General features: G+C 40.2%; 4 protein-coding genes across 8 annotated transcripts; 2 read left to right on the top strand and 2 right to left on the bottom strand.

Annotated features, from left to right (window-relative positions):
• Window positions 1–223: 223 nt before the first annotated feature.
• Window positions 224–5,070, top strand: Med28 (mediator complex subunit 28). 2 transcript variants are annotated; one of them, XM_077417032.1, is made up of 4 exons: window positions 224–503; window positions 1,192–1,543; window positions 1,615–1,811; window positions 1,913–2,919. In XM_077417032.1, the coding sequence occupies exons 1-4, from the start codon at window positions 444–446 to the stop codon at window positions 2,051–2,053; spliced, it is 750 nt and encodes a 249-aa protein (XP_077273158.1). In that variant the 5' UTR covers window positions 224–443; the 3' UTR covers window positions 2,054–2,919. The 2 variants fall into 2 exon arrangements, with proteins under 2 accessions (XP_077273158.1, XP_077273157.1); XM_077417031.1 differs by lacking the exon at window positions 1,913–2,919 and adding an exon at window positions 3,884–5,070 and having other exon boundaries at window positions 225–503.
• Window positions 5,071–6,294: 1,224 nt separating this feature from the next.
• On the bottom strand, window positions 6,295–15,844 carry LOC143903438 (cytosol aminopeptidase-like). The gene is made up of 8 exons (XM_077417012.1): window positions 15,684–15,844; window positions 15,245–15,360; window positions 9,352–9,515; window positions 8,845–9,019; window positions 8,412–8,739; window positions 8,061–8,329; window positions 7,652–7,830; window positions 6,295–7,443 (listed from the first exon to the last, which is right to left on the bottom strand). The coding sequence occupies exons 1-8, from the start codon at window positions 15,789–15,791 to the stop codon at window positions 7,217–7,219; spliced, it is 1,566 nt and encodes a 521-aa protein (XP_077273138.1). The 5' UTR covers window positions 15,792–15,844; the 3' UTR covers window positions 6,295–7,216.
• Window positions 9,617–14,536, bottom strand: LOC143903436 (E3 ubiquitin-protein ligase COP1). The gene has a single exon (XM_077417010.1). It carries the CDS (start codon window positions 14,297–14,299, stop codon window positions 12,248–12,250), a length of 2,052 nt encoding a protein of 683 aa, XP_077273136.1. The 5' UTR covers window positions 14,300–14,536; the 3' UTR covers window positions 9,617–12,247.
• Fbxl7 (F-box and leucine-rich repeat protein 7) lies at window positions 15,369–19,230 on the top strand. Of its 4 annotated transcripts, none has more exons than XM_077417022.1 (2): window positions 15,369–15,446; window positions 17,766–19,230. In XM_077417022.1, exon 2 carries the CDS (start codon window positions 17,779–17,781, stop codon window positions 19,129–19,131), a length of 1,353 nt encoding a protein of 450 aa, XP_077273148.1. In that variant the 5' UTR covers window positions 15,369–15,446; window positions 17,766–17,778; the 3' UTR covers window positions 19,132–19,230. The 4 variants fall into 4 exon arrangements, with proteins under 4 accessions (XP_077273148.1, XP_077273149.1, XP_077273147.1 ...); XM_077417023.1 differs by lacking the exon at window positions 15,369–15,446 and adding an exon at window positions 15,953–16,000; XM_077417021.1 differs by lacking the exon at window positions 15,369–15,446 and adding an exon at window positions 16,610–17,106.
• The last annotated feature ends 141 nt before the right edge of the window (window positions 19,231–19,371 follow it).

Genomic DNA, 19,371 nt, shown 5'->3' with positions numbered 1-19,371 from the left:
GGGATCGAAATGGGATGGTTTGCGTGGTTCAACCAGCGACGTACGACGATTCGATATCCAATAACAGAATTTATTATTAAACACAAAAATTTCCTATTGGATGTCGGATCGTCGTACGTCGAACATCGGACGCAGTGTGAATCCTCCATTACCCAATGTGAAATTGAAGATCGGACTTGTCAATACTAAAATTCTGTCTCGTGTCTTCGTCATAGATATCGTATATCTATGACCGTGTCAAATCGGCGGGAAGGGGTCGCGTGCGGGATGAGTTTCGCACATTCGCACGGGGACCACGGTCACCACGGGATTACAGTCAATTACAGTGATCATACGGGATCAAGCACAAGAAGGAGCACGAGCCTGTTGTCGTCAAGCGCGGCGCGAAATCGAGACGGTTGTTTTCGCGCGCGGATCCGCGATCGCGCGGATACACCTGTGTAATGGCGACGCCGACCAACAGTGGTGGTAATCTCGTCGATGAGTTTGAAGAATCATTTCAGGTAGAATTCAACTATTTACATATCTCCGTATTGTCGTTGATTGATGTATCGCGCGTTATTCGTGTCGTAATTGAGGAGCTCGGTGGCATTTTCTCGCAAAAGTGGCATATCTGGGATGTAAAACTCAAAGAATTGTCGATAAAATGCTCCATCATTGATCTATTGACGTGCATCACTATTGGCATTTCGCAGCATTGTTCAAATGGGAAATGGCATTTTTTATTTACCTGAAAATATGTAATTGGAAAGTGAAAGTGATTGCTGGCAAGTGTTGATTGTGAAGGTGGTTTGAAAAAGATAGAATTATTAGAACTTTAACTCTGAAATACAGCACACAAAAAACGAAAAATATTAGAAAAATAATTCTGACAATATAAATATTTATAGAGATAAAAGTCTCGGTCTTTAAATGGAATATATATATTATATAATGGATTATATATTTTTTCAATTTTTATAATTTTCTTAAGAACAAGAGAACCTGTTATATACTTGAAAGATTTCTTAAAAGGAAACATTCATATAATTTAAAAATATTACGAAGTAATTAATATATATTTTTCTAGGTCTTGGATGTTATCTGATTCTAAATTTGTTTCCAAACGTGTCTTTAAAAGATTATATTAAAGCTTCTGAAATATTCTAGAATGTGAGCATGGTTTATTGAATATTAATTATTGCTTTCCAGCAATGTTTGAGTATATTGACAAAGGACGAGGGATTGGGCAACAGTGGAACTGGCGCATCTGGTGGTTTGATAGTGGATAAAGACGAAGGTCGCGCGGAAATGGAACAGGCTACCATGAGATTCATAGACCTGGCTAGGCAGATGGAGGCTTTCTTCTTGCAAAAGAGATTCCTCCTGTCTGCGCTAAAACCCGAGCTGTGCGTCAAGGAAGAGATTCAAGATCTGAGATCAGAGCTGGCGCGCAAGGAGGACCTGATAAGAAGGCATAACGAGAAGATCGCCGTCTGGCAGAATATGTTGTCGGATCTGCAGGGATGGGCGCAGTCGCCCGCTCAAGGCCCATCACCCAGTGGTAATATTAAGACTAACGATAGTTACCTAATTCAATGAGATGCTCAATAACATTGGTATTAATGTCGATAGGGTTACCAAACGGAAATCAAAGCGGGCAGAATCCGCAAACTGCGAGTGGTAGCGGTAACGCTTCGATGCAGCAACAACAGCAGATACTGCAGCATCAGCAGCAATTGCAACAGCAACTGCAGCAACAGCAGCAGCAGCAGCATCCACAATTGCAGCAACAATTGCAGCAGCAAATGCAACATCCGTTGCAATCACAGGTATTTAAGTGACGCTGTTACGATCAAAGTTAAAATTTTCCTATTATTCAAGTAGATTGTTGTTAAATTTGATATTAAACGTACATTTTACTAATTAAAAGGAAGAAGAAAACAAGTGTGAGAAAGAAACGACTGATAGTACGATTGAACTGAGCGATAGTGACGTGGAGATATTAGAGGAAACGGGATTGTTTATACCTTTTAGCGATTTTCCGTCATTAAGCGATTTTTATTTCGTGTAGTTATTTTAAATCGTAAATTGATCAAATTGTTCATATAATTCATTAATCATTTTTTTTTTTTCAATGAGATTTTGATGTTAAATCTATTCTTGTACAACAGTAATCATATTTATATCGCGAAACTCGCTTTTTTATAATATATATCGTAATTATACGTATTAATTACGTGTAATATATGCATATACTAAATGTATATATTATAATGTATATTTGTGTACATATATATGTACAGGAGGATATTGCAATATATTATTGTATATATTGCTGAGAAATATAGAAATATTATATACATTATTGAAAAATAATAAATTATACAATCATTATATAATGATACATCGCAATATCCTTCTGTTATTCGTTGCATTTGAAATGTATGATTGCTTTACATGTGTGAGTATATGTCTGTACGAGAGAAAACGCATGTGTTTGGAGAATCACATTTATGAAAATCATATTATTAAGTAAACACACACTCTCTGTCTCCCTCTCTTGATGACGGAAATACTCACTTCAAAATGTTATAGAATATCGCTAAATTTTTCATACGGATCATCGAGAAAATATTCGGGTCTCCCCACATACGCACGACGATTATAATATTGCGTGTGATAGTGCCTTATACAATTCCTATACACAAACGTAAAAATGTATTGTACAAAAAAGAATAGATTAAATTTTTTTTTATAATTACCTACAAGATAGGATTATATACAAAAATATAAATTTTTTCATCGTGAGAAAAGTATCGAAGAATTAACTATATATACATACAAACAGTTATTTAAGACGATGCCAAAACAATGAATACAATATACAATAATTTGTACAATAATATGTACAAATACTTAGTAAAAAAAAAAAAGAAAGATGAAGAAATGTAATAAATCTGATAATGGCAATAATAAAATTTAGGAGTATTTATAATATATATATATTATACTTTACATATTAATAGGAAGACCTAGTGACCACATTTGACATTATTTCATAAAAAAGATCACATTTTTATAACAGAACGATGAACATACAGTCAGGGTTTTTTATTTCATTTTTTAAATACTTCTTCTCACGAGTGACATTTTTTCGCGTCATTCTCTGTATGCATAAAATAATTTGCATGTATAGATATTGCATGCACATCAAGAAACGTTACAAACTGCATTTCGATTTCAAAAATCTGTAGTAAAACATTGTCATTTGTAAATTAGAATACCGTCGAGTTCCTTCTATAGTGTGTTCCGCGGATAAAGATACATTTCTTTACTCATCTCTATGATAATAATGATATATAGAACATTTAAATCTTAAGTTCATAAATAACTCATAAAAGAAGCATTATACCCACGTTGCAATTTGGATAGTGTCTGGATCTGTTTCACTTACATTGTCTCGACTCGCAAATAGATGTCATGACATAATAAATATCTTTGTTCATTGCAAAAAGAAGAAAGAAAAATAACATTGTACTTTTTTTTCATTTCCCTCGCCTATATATTATTATTCCCGACAAATCCGATTTCGGCTGTTCGCCCGCGCGTGTCTATCTTTCTGAACAGTATGCATGCATGTGGAATATATTTTTGGATAGCTGTTTCGCGAACAGCTTGCACAGTTCTCTTTTTTATAATATCATATCAGAGACAAACATAGATATCGAGTAGAAATTTATCGTTTTTGTTGTATTATTTTGTTTTCTCACTACACTCTCATGCATTCCCCTACATATACACTCTACATATCTCACTACATTCCCCTGCACGTATACATGTGCCAGTAGAAATTCTCCCTTGCGTTCCTAACGATACATCCTCATTTAGTGTGACTTTGCAGGTGCAACAGGGTTCTGGTGGACCACCTACATCAGGTCTTCAGGGAGTTGGTGTACCCGTCAGTCAGCAGGGCATGTTCATGGCGCAGGGTGGTGTAGGTGGTAGAGCCACCGGGTTCCCAGTTGGCGGTATGGGCAGTAGCGCCCTTCAGGGGCCTCTGGCCTACCTGGAAAAGACAACGAGCAACATAGGGATGCCAGAGAGGCGGAGTTGACGCGGAAGGGGGAGGGGCCGGGGTCGGGGTCGTGGAAGAGGCCGAGGTAGAGGAAGAGGCGGCGGTGGTAGCGGCCTACCGCCACCGCCACCGCTTCTCGATCCCTCAGACCCGTCGTCTTATGCTGCTGCTGCCGCCGCCGCAGTCGCGCCCCTTCCCTCTCCGCAACAGCAGCCTCCTCCTTGCACATGAACGTAATGTGTGGCATTTTTAATTTCTTCTCTTGAGAGAAAGACCACGTATGAAAGACTTTTATACTTCCAAGGTTGAGCACATTTGGTTGTCATGGGTGTTGTGTTGTGCATTTGATGTCAGATTGTGTTGACTTGAATGTGCCACGTCAGTGATAGTGATGATAATGCTGATTATTGAAGCGCAGTTGATATGCGTTACATTTATATTGTGAAAATGGACACAACTAATGCATATAAGTATATATAATTTATGAGCTTACTGAGGTCTCAATGGCAAATGCATTTTAACAGTGCCAGTTTTATTGTGATCCAGCTTTGGATTGACGTTACGCGCCTGCAGGAACATTCTTTCGCATTCCTCCTGAAACTGTTACGTACGCGAAAGACGTTTTACATTCTTTGTACTAGTCGCGGAAATCGTAAGATAGGGTCGAGCTTACGTACGTACGTGGAACGTACGAAATTGCGACGTAGAGTAAGAAAAGTACGATAAATACTTTATAACTGAAACGGCAATAAGACACAGTACGTAATAATGAGATTATGTACGATGTGAACATGATACTTTTAATTGTACACATAAGGATAAGGATATCTTTCTATTTCTTTATACTACATCATTAGTTGATGAGATATTGGTTCTCCGAGATCGCCGACACTTTTATAATAAACTGCGTTCATCGCTTTTGCAGTGCCTTTGGACACCTATCAAATGTACTGTTTGTGCGATATCAATAAAATGTACATTGCCTAGTGTACTGTGCAAAATCAAAAAGGAAATTACGCGTGTTTGGTCGCACTAATATAAACATCCGTCCTGGACATTTACATACCGAAATTTTTACCCGCGTTTGTATAAATTTTCAAATAATTCTTCAAAGCGCGATGTTCACTCTGTGTGCCTCTAACTAATGTACTTACGCATTAGATATAGATGCATTAATGCATATAAAACGAGCAATCTCAAGGTACAATGAAGATTTCCAGGAAATCTTAAATATTCTATAACCTTTTAATATTTTTAGTTTTGTACGATTAATAATTTGTATTATGTGCCATTAATGTTTTTTTTTTTAAATAAGTATATGTGATATACAATCAAATTAGAATCAAATGCTATACGGTATTTATGCGTATATTCTATGAACGCGCATATTGTTATAAAGTACAATAATAATTTTAAACTGTGATACATCGTAAAACATTATAGATTAAACAAAAAATAAATATTTGTACACAGTTATTAACAATTACTTCAAGACATATTATTTAGTTTTATTTGCAATTTATTTATTTTATGTTTAGTTAGACATGAACTATTCGAAAAGATTGTACAAGGGAACAATTTTATGCTCGTTTTTTATGTAATGTGATATAACCAAAAGAAATATTTTATATATAAATTATCAATTTGATATGACAATATGTATACACATCTATTTTTCATATCATTAGACAATTGCCTATTTTTATACATTGTCTTTTGCATGTCCAGAACAGAATGCTTATATTACTCGCTATTTTTTAGATCCGATGTACTCATATACATATAATATATGCAACTTTCATCCTGTACAATATTATATTGTATGCACTGTAGTATACATATAGTTGATACAAATGTTACTTATATACATATACAGATCACGCTTTCTTATTTTCACTATTCCAGCTAGTTTAAAATCCTGATTGTGATAAGGTCCTCAAGAATATTTACCAAAAGAAGAGCTTTACACGCGAAAGCAATTCGACTGTACAAAATTGTAAGAGTTGTATAAAAACTTATCTATTTTCAAAACTGTCGTTTTATATACGGACAATCAAACGTGATAGTTGCATGTATAAAGTGGGATTTGTCAGTTTCGATTTGGAAACTGTATTTTATATAGGGGAACGGTGTCTAATAGAGGAAAAAAATCTTTCTGCCGGATTTCTTTTTGGAAAATGGGATATAGATCAACTGCTATGGATTTAAAAAAAGGTTTGAAGCTAGATTTATATATATACTAATAGAAACTTTATGACAAGTTTTTCAAACATATATGTCAAAATGCCATGAATACATAATTATTAAATTTCATGATACCGAATGTATCTGGAGATGTCGGGATTTGTCTTCGAAAAATGTGAAAATTGCTGAAATGAGCAACTTCCACATCTAGATGTTAAGTATTCTATTCGACATCTTTTTTATCGCATGTATACATTATTTTTATGGGTTATATATTTTAATCATATAAGTGGTAACTTAAAAGATGTAGGCACTGCCTAATATGGTGAGGTATGACTTTGATTCCGGGGATCGTATAATCGTCAAGCATTTCGATAATGATCCGTCAGATAGAAATGTAACTATTTGAGATAAGTCATCTTATCTACGTCTTGATGTATGAAATATATCAAGAATTAAAAATGCATACGTATAAACCTTGATTAATATACTTAACACATACATTCTCCAAATATTCTTATAATAGTGGCAATGTATTATAGCATAAAATCTTCGTTAGCATTCCTTATATTTTGTTAGAATTTTCAACTCAAGTTTCTGTCTACTGAATATTCAGACTCGTGATATTAAATAACTCTCGTAGGAACCTGATCAACGAGTCTGTTATCTGCTTAGTGAGACATTAAAAATGCTGTTACTGGCCTGCGGTAAGTCGTTTATGCGTTTTATCACTGAACGTTATCATATTAAGTCTGATTAGATCGTCCAATACAATTCCTCTCCATATTAGGCGCAATTCCCCTATATATATATATATATATATATATATATATATATATATATATATATATATATATGTATATTTCTATATACATATATTTCTGTGTAAACTTTTACATATATATATATATATGTATGGAAAATTACAAGAACCCGTTTGACGCGCGAGTTACGTAAAATGACCATCAGTATCGTTTAACAGAGCGCCTGTAGAAATTGTATAAGCGTACGTGTCGGGCGCCCGGTCATTCCGGCTGGGATATACGGTAATTCGTCGTGGGCGGGGCCCATGACACCAGCTATGTCCAGATGCATCCACGGCATGTCCTTGCTAACAAACTCCCTCAAAAAGGCAGCGGCGGTACAAGAGCCACCACCCTTGCACTTCGCGAGGTTATTTATGTCGGCACCCTTGACTTTTTCTGAAAATTATCATGACAGAGATTTTCAAGTTTTATGTAAGCGACAAAGTAATAACGACGTTATGTCCCGGCTTTCGGTAATGCATAAGGGACAGTAACCCCTTGCTGAATATATAAAGAGAAAAGTTTCTAAAGAAGTTTTGTGAAATAATCCGATAAGAATATATAAAATGGATAACGTAATAATCGCAATCCTTAAATCACTCACTCGTCACTTCATCCGTGAAATGCTGCCATAGAGGGAATCTCCATACTCGATCGCCGGTTACCATCCCAGCATTTCTCAGAGTTTCATAAAGGTTGCCGTCATTGGTAAACACTCCAGTCGCGGAGTTCGACAAGGCAATTCTCATGGCACCGGTCAACGTAGCGATATCCAAGATAAATCTATTTAGAGAGATTGAAGACTCATCAGTTTATAATTATTTCTGATAATATATCTGTCGAATATATCGATAAAATATAATATAGTGCATAACACAGTAATAATATGGGAGAATTCATAAGGCCATCTTTTTGAAGTATAAAAGTACGCGATAAAATAGTTAGAATCCAAGAGACGTAGCTTTCTTATAATATTCAAATATCAGAGCTCACACGATTAATCTTAATCTAACCTCGGATTAAACTGCTGAGCGTAGCACAGCGCGTCGGCGAGAATCAACCTGCCCTCCGCGTCGGTGTTGTCCACGATGATGGTTTTGCCGTTCATCGCCTGCACCAGATCTCCCGGCTTCGTAGCATGTCCGGACGGCAGATTCTCCGTGAGCGGGATCAGTCCGACGATATTTTTCTTCAGTTTGAGCTCGGCCGCGGCTCGGATAGTGGCGGCCACGCAGGCGGCGCCGCTCATATCGGCGCGCATCTCGTCCATTTCCGACGACGGCTGTGAGCAACCGATCGTCCTCAAGTCTCACTTTCTCCTTACATTGTTTTTTTTTTGTAAACGGAGAAAGAAAGTAACTTACCTTAAGGCTGATGCCACCGGCATCGAAAGTGACTCCCTTACCGACGAACGTCACCGGTGATTCGCTTGAATTCTCGGAACCCTTGTAACTGATCTCAAGGAACCTGGGCGGTTCGGTGCTGCCGCGCGCCACGCTGAGGAACGAGCCCATCTTCTTCTGCTCGGCCCAGCTCTTGTCGCGCACCTGAACGTCGACCCCGAGATGCGTCAGGACCTCGCAGACCCGTTGCGAAAATATCGTGGGCGTCATCAGGTTCGCGGGCGTGTCCGACAGCTCGCGAGCCCAGTTCTGCGCCTGGGCTTTAATTATGCCGACTCGCCATTCCGCCCTTAAAAAAATGACGAACCATTAGTTTTGTATTCATAAAACGAAATCCTAGATCTCTCAATTTTAATGGATATTTTTGACGAGAGCATAAAGAAACATTACTTACTCTCCTTCATCTCCGTACAGCGAGATCTTTGGTAACTTCTTTTTCTTCTCTTCATTTTTGAAACCTTGATAAAGCCACGTGGATAAACCAGCTCCCTCGGCAGCGGCTTCCGCGTCTCCCAGGGTTTCCAGCTTGATATCCTTTATCTCCACGTCATCCAGTGCGCGGCATCCCGCTAGAACAATAAAACTTTAATAGAATCTATTATACTTTATATTTATAATAATACAACTTTCTCTTTAATAATTTTAATTTAAAATCTATTTTTTAAAATAGATCAATCATCCTATTATAATTATAATTATATCATAATCTTAAACGTACAAAACAAACTAATATAATTCTTTAATACAATAACATAATGTTAAAATTATTAAAATGAAAGTATCAAAATTGTTTCACTATGTATATTGAAATTTTAATTTTGAAGTTTGATCTACAGAGATTTGAATAACAAAGTGGAACGACTATATTTGCATAATATATATTTTGAATAATAAAGATTACCTGCTGCAGCAGCACGTACACTTTCCTTTCCTTCATGGATCTCTTCAAGTTTGTTAATACCAAGGCCTTGCTTCCCTAGTCCAACTACCGCGACTCCGGCGTAATCGGTTTCATCCAACCCCCAAAACACTCTAGCATGACCTTTAGGGATCTTTGGTCCTGCTCTGTAGCGTAAACATTTGTTCCAAGTTAGTGAAAAGATTGATTGGAACAATTTATGAGGAAAGATACGCGATAGTAGTACGCACTTAAGTAGTCAAAAATGTCCAGACACAAATTCATAAATTTATTAATTACAATAGAATCTAGGCGTTCTTTTGACATTCATCATGTATACGGTATACTTGCATTTTTAAAATACACTCTAAAAATATACTATTTTTTATTCTAGAATATTCTTCTTTTTTGTCCAGTTATACATTATACATCGGTACATTTACAATTACTCACTTCGGAGATTATAGCTACACATTAATTCACAACTGCTGTGTTTCTGAGCTACTGAGTATCAGCGTAGATACATTACGTTACGGAATAACTGTTTTCCACATTTCAGTTCTCACTAACATTGTTGAAACGAGCATATTACAACCTATACCAGCGGCTTAAGATATAAATACAATGAAATATCCATTGATAAACTTCATTATTAATTTGTTTTATGTACAACAACACTATAAGTAGTAATGTGACTTTGTCATGGGGTTTAATTGCCATAGTTATATAGTGGAACATAATTAAATAGTAAAAAACAGATTTACATATAATTACGTGTTTATCGCAAACAAGAACTAAGATTCATCGATATGACAGAAGCTTTAACTTTCTTTTATAAAAAGAATGTAAAACGTACTCACACACACTGTTCTATCAATTCCACACATTCCGAAAATCCATGCGAGTGTTGTTCTTACCGCAATGTATGTTTATTTTTCTATTTGCTCTTTGTACATTTTCTCTTTTTACAACATTCATATTAAGACAATAGATGCTTTCCATTTACATCAAAACTCAGATATAATTCTCACTTGTGACATCATTCTGTATTTATTATTCATTAATTGCCAAAAAGGATAGAACGACGTCACAAGTGAGAATTATCTGAGTTTTGATGTAAATAGAAAGCACTTATTAATTTGCTTCGCGTTAAATCTGTCTTTCAATTATTCAATGTTTCAATTAGGCTAACGTAATATTGCAAATAGTTTTGACAGCAAAGTCAAACACAAAGATGATAATATATAATCACATAAAACATTTGATATGCAGTAAAAATATATATCGCAAATCAGAAAATTTCAGTAAAAATATGCGTTATCTATATGTACCATTATCGGTGCAAACAATATTCAAGACGTTGATTAGTCCTTATCACGTCTCTGTTTACAAGATTGTGCAATCATGATACCACCAAGTAAATTTAAGCTGAAAATTTTATTAGTAACAAGTTGCAGACAATCTTTTTGAATTGTTGAGATTTCTATCACACGGTAGCGAAAACATGGATATTTTATTTACTTATCGGTATTCAAAATATCGATATTGCGATTACTAAGTGGTTTCTAGGAAAATACAGGTACGATTTGTATATACGATTGCCAGTCGAAGTTACATATGTAAGTATATCAATTTTATATTATATTTTATTATACGCGTATCAGTTTTGATAGTTCCCGATGTTTCAATCTTTTCCAATCTTTAGAGAAGCTTTAAACAAGTGCATTTTAAATTTACTATGAAATTTTTATAAAAAGAAGATTGTGCCGTTATCAAACGTGTCTATCGTTTTTAAGTTTTGCATTAAGAGCAGATTTCGTAATGGATTAAGATATTGGAACAGTCGCCACTCGGATATTAAGAAGCGTTATCGAAAAAATCACGCATCTCGAACGCACGCATACACCGCTGTAAATTTTTGCAGCCTTGAACACTGCTTCCAAAAGTATTGTACTTATTGTAGTAAATGTCATTCTCACACCACACATCAATCATATTTAAAAATATATGTGTGTGTGTGTGTGTGTATATATATATATATATATATATATATATATATATATATATATATCTGCATAAAATACAATTTAGAGCAAACGTGCAATTATGGTATCTCCGACGAGCGTTAAGTATCAATAACGTAAAATTACGAAAGATCATCGTTTTCATAAGTCATACGCAGGAATATTTTTCGAACGTGATGTAATAATGCGAAACTTTTTATCGTTACGATTCAGTCTGTTGAAATTAGAATTATATCTAAATTAGATTAGAAAATAGAGTTAAGATACGAAAATGTAATAATTAACAGTACCGATTTACCTAATCATCTTACACATAGTATACAATCCAGAGAAAATATTTGTGCTCTCTGATACATTGAGCATGGATTAACCGAAGATCTCCATTTGCAGTTTTATTCGCTGATAATGCATCCTTCCGATGCCATTTCCATCCGATTTATTATAGATTACGTCAATGGTAGAAATTTTCGCATTATTATTATAAATTATTACGCTATTTAGAATGGTTCCGTTACTTCTCGTTGTTATATTCACGCCTAAAATAATCACAAGACAGAAAAAGGGTCTAAGGTCCGTATTCATAAAGCCGTATCAGCATTTTAAAATGTTCCTAAAGATGATCTTGAAATAAGAACGGATTATGAATACGGGCCAAAGTGTACGAACTAAAAATATAAGAAAAACAAAAATAACAGAAAATTCGGCAAAAATTCTTCTCTTCTTCTCTTGAAATATAATTTTTATCATTATTCCTATATTTATACTTTTGGCTATATTTTTTTATTATTTAGACCCGTTTTAATTTATAGTAATCGAATACGCGTTTCACTCATTGTCAGTTAAGTTCCCCGTTCAATTGCTTTTACCTAATTGTCTCAAACCAGCTCTAATATTTTGATAATTCCTTGAGAGTTAGCGGCTACTACGACATTAGACATCTGCCGCCAGCACACCGCGGACACGAACTCGTTCAGATCTTCCTCTCTTCTGTCCTGCACCTCCAATATGCTTCGAACGGCGTCGAATTTGTACGAGAACAACTGCTTCGTCAGCCCTTTGTAGTATACGTATAGCGCGTTATTTTCCGATCCGCAGGCAACGTAATCGCCGTCAGTAGCGAGTCCGACAAAGTTCTTCTCATTCACATGCCCGACGAACGATCGGAGACAAAGCGGATTATTTATGTTCCACATCTTCAGCTGAGAATCCGTGCTGGCTGATACAATTTCCTCCTTGTTGACGAACTTGACGTAGGAAACGGCTTTGCGGTGGCCCTTGAATATGCACAACGCCTCCTTCATGTTGCGCAAATCGTAGTAGTGTACACAGTGGTCCGCAGATCCAAACGCCAGGTGACACGAGCTACGCGGATTGAATTTTACGCAGCACACGTTTGCTTTCGCCTCTAACGACGCCACGGAATAATCGGTATTCAACGCCCACAATTTCACCCGGGCATCGTCGGAGCCGGACGCGATCAATCTGGTATCCACGTCGTTGAAATCGACCGACCAACACCTCTTCTCGTGCTCCTGGAACGTCTTCGTCCTCTGACCGGTCGTCGCGTCCCATACCGTCACGGTACCTTCATAATCTGATGACGCAAGCATGCCCTTGTGAAAAGAATTCCACGAGACGCACGAGATCTTCGAACTAGAGACCATCTCGACGCAGGGGTAATGAATGTCGACGGTGTCCCGTATAACGGCACCGTAATCGAATACCTTTATGCGCTTGGTGACACCGGCGATCGCGAAAAATTCGTTGTCCTTATCGAACTCGATACTAGACACGATAGTAGAATTGTTGAAGAGATCCGACGAGTAGTTCAGAGTGGCCACTGGACGCAGAGAATTGTACCTCGAGAACTTGACGAGATTTTCGCGAAAAACGTCCAGACCAGAACTCGTACTGTGCACGCCGCCGTGAGTCTCGCTCTGAGGCTGCGATTTTTGACCGAGCAATAGTTCCTTGCCGCGAGAGTCGAAGTAACATTGAACGAAATCGTCGAAGTGAGCGTGCAGCCTCTTCCTACGCACGGCTAGGGTTGATCCACCGGGATGACTGACGCCTGGATTGGAGAAGGTGTCGGGGCCGACGGTCGTCCCCTTGTCGCTAGGTTTCACCATATTCGAGTCTATTATGTCTAGAAGGCCGAGCATCTCCCGCCTAATGGCCGATACCTGCGCGGAATCGTTCTCGCTCGCCTTCTTGACGTCCTCCACCCGCGGACATTTGCTCTGAACGTCCTTCAGAATGTTCTCCACTTCCTCCATGTCTTTCTTGATCAACGCCACTTCTTTCTGCAACTGATTCCGCTGTTCCTCCTTTTGTTGCAGCAAGTGTTTGAGGAACTCGTGCAGAAGCTTGTTCTGAGCCGTACAAGTCTCCGCCTCGAGTAGATGCTTCCGTTGAGTCAGCACCTCGAGCATCACATTAACGTCGGGCAGAGTGAGATTGGCGCTCTCCGCTGCCACGATGCTCCTCAATCCGTCGGACGCCGGTCCCGACAGATCACTACCCGCCGCTCGGTGCCTACTATTGTCCGCGTAAGAGCCTAGCTGAGCGAGACCTTTAGTTCTCGTTTTATACTTGGAAACTAGCTCGTCCAACAGAAAATTCGGGAAAATGTCCTGCTCGCCCAACGTGAAACTGCATTTCGGGCAACGATCCTTAATCTCTAAGCACTTTGCGATACAGTGGTGACAGAACGTGTGTCCGCAACGTGTAATATACGCCGTGTCGATAAGATCGAAACAAATCGGACACATGTAATCGTTGCTCTTATCTTCTAATATCCCGGTCATCCTCTGTAGCACGTTCGTAGGCGGATGAGGCTTATTAATTTTACCGCTACCGTCGCCTAATCCACCACTGCTTCCAGCGCTGCTATCGTTCCCCATATTACCGTCGCCAGGAGTCGACATTACTACTATTACTCTACTTCGATTTCCGTCAGTCTTGAAGCAGTGATGGTTAATTAATTGAACGACTTAACCGACTTAAAATCTCCTATTCAATTTGTCTGACGTCGCGTCGAAAAGAATATATCATAAATCAGGCAGTATTATAATTCTCATTTATAAAGCGCAGCGTGTTTCTAGGATATCCTTGTGCGGAGCAAGTTGCACTTCATATCATGCCTATAATACCGTCTCTCTAGTCACTCCTGAAACAATGAAAATAATGCCAGTGAGCTCCGTGAGGCGCACGACTATCGTTGAAAAATTCAAAAATTTTCAATAACAGAAATAATACTTCATATGAGAATTTTAAGAATAACAAAGGAAAAGCACTTTTGAATGTCAGATAAAAGCTCAGGCAGCATTATAACAATTGTTTCAGGCTGGAAATATGAATAAAATATTTAAACATATTGTTATATCGTATGACGAAACGAAAGTGAAACAACAATTTGGAAATGCAATGCTGTGTATGGATGGGTGGGGAGGGCGGGGGGAGATCTTTATCGTACAACGTCACGGTTCTATACCTTAAGCGTACGCACTTGTTAAACAAGGTATGTGCTAAGAGTACGTTTATATACATGAAGGAACACAGGTCAACTTCGTCGACAGAAGAGTACAATATGGAGAAAAAAAAGGAGCGTTTCTCGACGTATCGAGTAAACAAACATATGTGTCAATGCAGAATAGTCTGGAGAGTATATTCTACGCAACAGAGGCGCACACAAGGGGTACAGCCTTGTTAGATGATTAAAATAAAAAAAAAATAAAAATAAAAATAAAAGGAAAACGAGATACTAACACGGCGCGCGCTGCAGTGTGGAATGCCGTATCTCTCTAAAATCGCGAGGATCCACAAAAAAGAGATTTACAGCGGTGGTAAGTAGCGGGCACTGGGGAACTTACAGCAAAATATTCTTCAGCAGCTTGCCGTTGACCAGATCGTTGTACTTGGCCGCCGTGGGGGTGAGCACAACGTTGTCCTCGCTCTCGGTTTCGTATACACCCAGTACCAATCCTGTCTGCGGAAAAAAAAGAAGGCAAGTACTTATGTGTTGCGTGTGTGTGTCAGGGGAGCGGGCTACAACGGTGACAAGGTCGTCGACGAGTAAGTACATTCGAGGATTTGGGTGGTGTCGAGTCGGCGTCGACGAGAATGAGGATAGATAACAACTCGTCCGAGGTGAACCTCGTACACGAACACGACGACGGGATCGCATCCCGTGTCGGATAGTCGGATTACGTTCGTCGGATTTTTCCCCCCCGAGACGGGAATTTCGCCGTCTCGCCGTCTCGAGAAGCGAACGCGCCGCACTAGTGGACGAGGGAGGATCGCGAGGATTACCTTCATGGTCGATACGCTGGCGAAGAGACGCAAGTGTGAATTTCCGTGCTGTAGTGCCTTAGCTCTGATAAAAGACAATGCCATAATTTTTCTCGTTCCCGAGAGCATTAGGTGCGATACATATATATGTACACCGATTATGAGGGCCGCACACGGCACACGACGGCGGCGACGGAACGACGATTCTGATTGGCCGGATTTGATCTTCGCTCGGTCCGGCCCCGCGCGATATAAACCGCGCGAATTACGAACGCGGGAAGTCGTTCTTTAAGCGAATAGTCACGTGACGTACGAATTCCGTCGAATAAAAATCGTTCGTAAGTCCGTTCTGTATGTATTCGAAATTTTAAAACGAAATAATGCCTTGGACGGAAAAAAGAAATAGAATGAAATATAATAGATGTATAATATTGCTTTAGAAAAAAAATGAGCGAGCAGATAGTGTGCAGATATGAATTCTCTATTACTACTACTACGTTTACGCGAGCGTTACTTCTGTAGTAACTTACGATATATTACTCGTTTACGCGGAGTAAATTATCGTAAGTTACTACAAAATCTCGTTTACGCGAAGGAATTATCGTAAGTTACTACATAAGTAACGCTCGCGTAAACGTAGTATATAACAGCTAGATTTAAGAATAATAGCATAAAAATTGGAATGAACAATTATTGTGTCGAAAATTGTACAAAAATCGTGAGAAACGAATAAGATTTGCGCTTTATATTTTTGGCTTTAGAATAAGACATAAGGGCATAGAGTCGCCATTTTGCTAACGTGCTGGTTTGTCCAAATCTTTGCGCGATCGCGCACGATTTACTTTATTACAACGATTCATCATTTTATTATCATTTTTAAAGCTTGTTTTTCGTTTAATGTGAATTTTTTGGTCTTTCTCGAATGTAGAAACTTGTCATTCACGTTCGTGCGAAATCTGACTAATTTTTTGGCGTTTTGGGCTCAATTCTGCGCCGCCAATGAGGTGAAGCGCCACTCGCGACGCACCTTTCATCTTGGGACCACTTGGGACTAGGTGTTCCGATCGTGAAAACGAAAGAGGGGGGGGGGGGGAATGATCCACCGCGTTGGGCTGTGGGCAGCGTTGGGGCCCCGTAAGTGTGTCGGAGGTCGGGGGCCTGTCATATGTCGGATTTTCCGTTCCGCGTCCGCGAAACGCGATCGCGCACGTTCCACGGCGACCGCACGAACGACTCGACGAATTCCAAGGCACGCGCGACCGCCGAGCGGATCCCGTTCACCGCGGCCCGTCGGTCCCCTCGCGCGGAGCGAAACGCGCTCGGGCCCCGCAGCTGCTTCACGAGAGTTGGAATGCGGGATCAACATGGAGGTGGTGGCGAATAGATCGATATTGCTCGGTGATGTCACGCACGGTCGCTGACTCTCCCGTTCGGCATCCCGTTTGTAAGTTGGCGAACGTCGCACGTCGAGCCTCGAGCCGTAAACGGCTTCGCGACGCATCGACGAGAGGTCCCTCCCCCGCGCAAAATTCGAGATTCACGGTGGCTGGATTTTTTTTCGAAAGCGAATACCTATGCGGTATGCTGAAATTATCGTTGAAACCTGCAGCACAAAAGTTGAATCGAGAAACGTGGAATTGTGACAGTTTTATATTTGCTTCTATAAATTCGGAGAGTAGTCTATTCGTAGATTTATGTTATGACATATGTGTCTTCCTCGACATAAGCTAATATAATTACTTACGCAAATAAAATTTTTTCTGTTTTTCTTTGATACGCATTCGAGAAAGCGGTCTCTATTTATAATTTAGATTTGCCAATTTTGAATGCTTTAATTGTTAAAATTTATATATCTTTAAAATTATATATATTTTTATTGAGCAAATCCAGGGGTGAAGAAATGTATTTTTAAGTATAATATTTTTTATATTATCCATTATTAAATAAAATATTATTTATTAAGTATTATTTATCTTAAGATTAAAAAGCGAAAATCTTTTGCCTTGCAATGCCACCTCGGATGACCCAAATAGTGTTTATCTTTACTTAAACATGAATGTAAAAAAGCACAATTGTATTTTGAAATAAGTTTCCAATTTGCAGAACGGAGCATGGAATGGAAGGATCATGCCCACTCCTCTTTCCCAGCTTCGGGGAGCAGAGCGGCTCTGAGCGGGGAGGAGGCTACTCGCGGAAGGTCGGCGTTTATCGACCAGGTGCGGACGCCATCGACTTGGGCTACCACACCCTCGACAACAATGCTTGTCGCACCACGTCGTCGTCGTCCTCGTCCACCCCGGGCGTGTCCAGCACGCCGATTCGCCAGCAGCAACAGCAGCAACGGCTACCGCAGCCCAAGCACCACGTTTACCACGTCGCGGTCAATGACCTCTGTCAACTCGATGACAATTTGTTGCTGAGAATTTTCAGCTGGCTCGACACCCGCGACCGTTGCTCCTTGGCGCAGACCTGTCGACGCCTCTGGGAGATCGCGTGGCACCCGGCGCTTTGGCGAGAGGTCGAGGTGCGTTATCCACAGAACGCCACAGCGGCGTTAAATGCCTTGACGCGCCGTGGCTACCACACGTGCGTCCGTCGTCTGGTCTTGGAAGGTGCCACCGGATTGCCCGGCATTTTCGCCCAGCTGCCGTACCTTAATCTGACTTCCCTGGTGTTGCGACACTCGCGTCGAGTCACCGACGCCAACGTCACCACCGTCCTGGACAGCTGCGCTCATCTCAAAGAACTCGACCTGACCGGTTGTCCTAATGTCACTCGTGCCTGCGGTCGTACCACTATTTTACAGCTGCAGTCGCTCGATCTCAGCGACTGTCACGGCGTCGAGGATTCCGGCCTGGTGCTGAGCCTGTCGCGCATGCCGCACCTGGGATGTCTTTACCTACGTAGATGTGGCCGCATTACCGATGCCAGTCTGGTCGCCATCGCCTCCTACTGCGCCAGCCTGCGTCAGCTGTCGGTCTCGGATTGCGTGAAAGTTACGGACTTCGGGGTGCGCGAGGTGGCGGCGCGTCTCGGTCCGTCCCTCCGCTACTTCTCCGTAGGCAAATGCGACCGCGTGTCCGACGCCGGTCTACTGGTCGTCGCCCGTCATTGCTACAAGCTGCGCTACCTGAACGCCCGCGGTTGCGAGGCGTTCAGCGACAGCGCGACCATCGCCTTGGCGCGCGGTTGCCCGCGTATGCGCGCCCTGGACATAGGCAAGTGCGACATCGGCGACGCGACCCTCGAGGCACTCTCCACCGGATGCCCGAACCTGAAGAAGCTGTCCCTGTGCGGATGCGAGAGGATCACTGACGCCGGCCTCGAAGCGTTGGCCTACTACGTGCGTGGCCTGCGGCAGCTCAACATCGGCGAATGCTCCAGAGTCACGTGGGTCGGCTATCGCGCGGTCAAACGCTACTGCCGACGTTGCGTCATAGAGCACACTAACCCTGGATTCTCCAGCTGATGTCAACCCAGTCAACAACGTCGCTCGTATCGAGGGGATTTCGAGTAGCGATGTAAATATTCTCGGAAAAAAGTACTCCGGGTAGGAGAATATCCCGAGGGAATTCTCTGGAAAAGGGCCTTTGAGGTATATCCTGAGAATATTAAAATAACAGTATCTATATATTGATATATATCGCGAGAATATTTATAAGAGTATGTATTCTCTCTAGTATGACTTAAAGTACGCGTCCAGACAATA

This window comes from Temnothorax americanus, unplaced genomic scaffold (genome assembly GCF_048541705.1).
Source record: "Temnothorax americanus isolate GAGA-0224 unplaced genomic scaffold, ASM4854170v1 Scaffold47, whole genome shotgun sequence".
NCBI classification, from domain to species: domain Eukaryota; kingdom Metazoa; phylum Arthropoda; class Insecta; order Hymenoptera; family Formicidae; genus Temnothorax; species Temnothorax americanus.
Note: the sequence above shows the minus strand (reverse complement) of the source record. Positions and strands in the feature narration are given on the sequence as shown.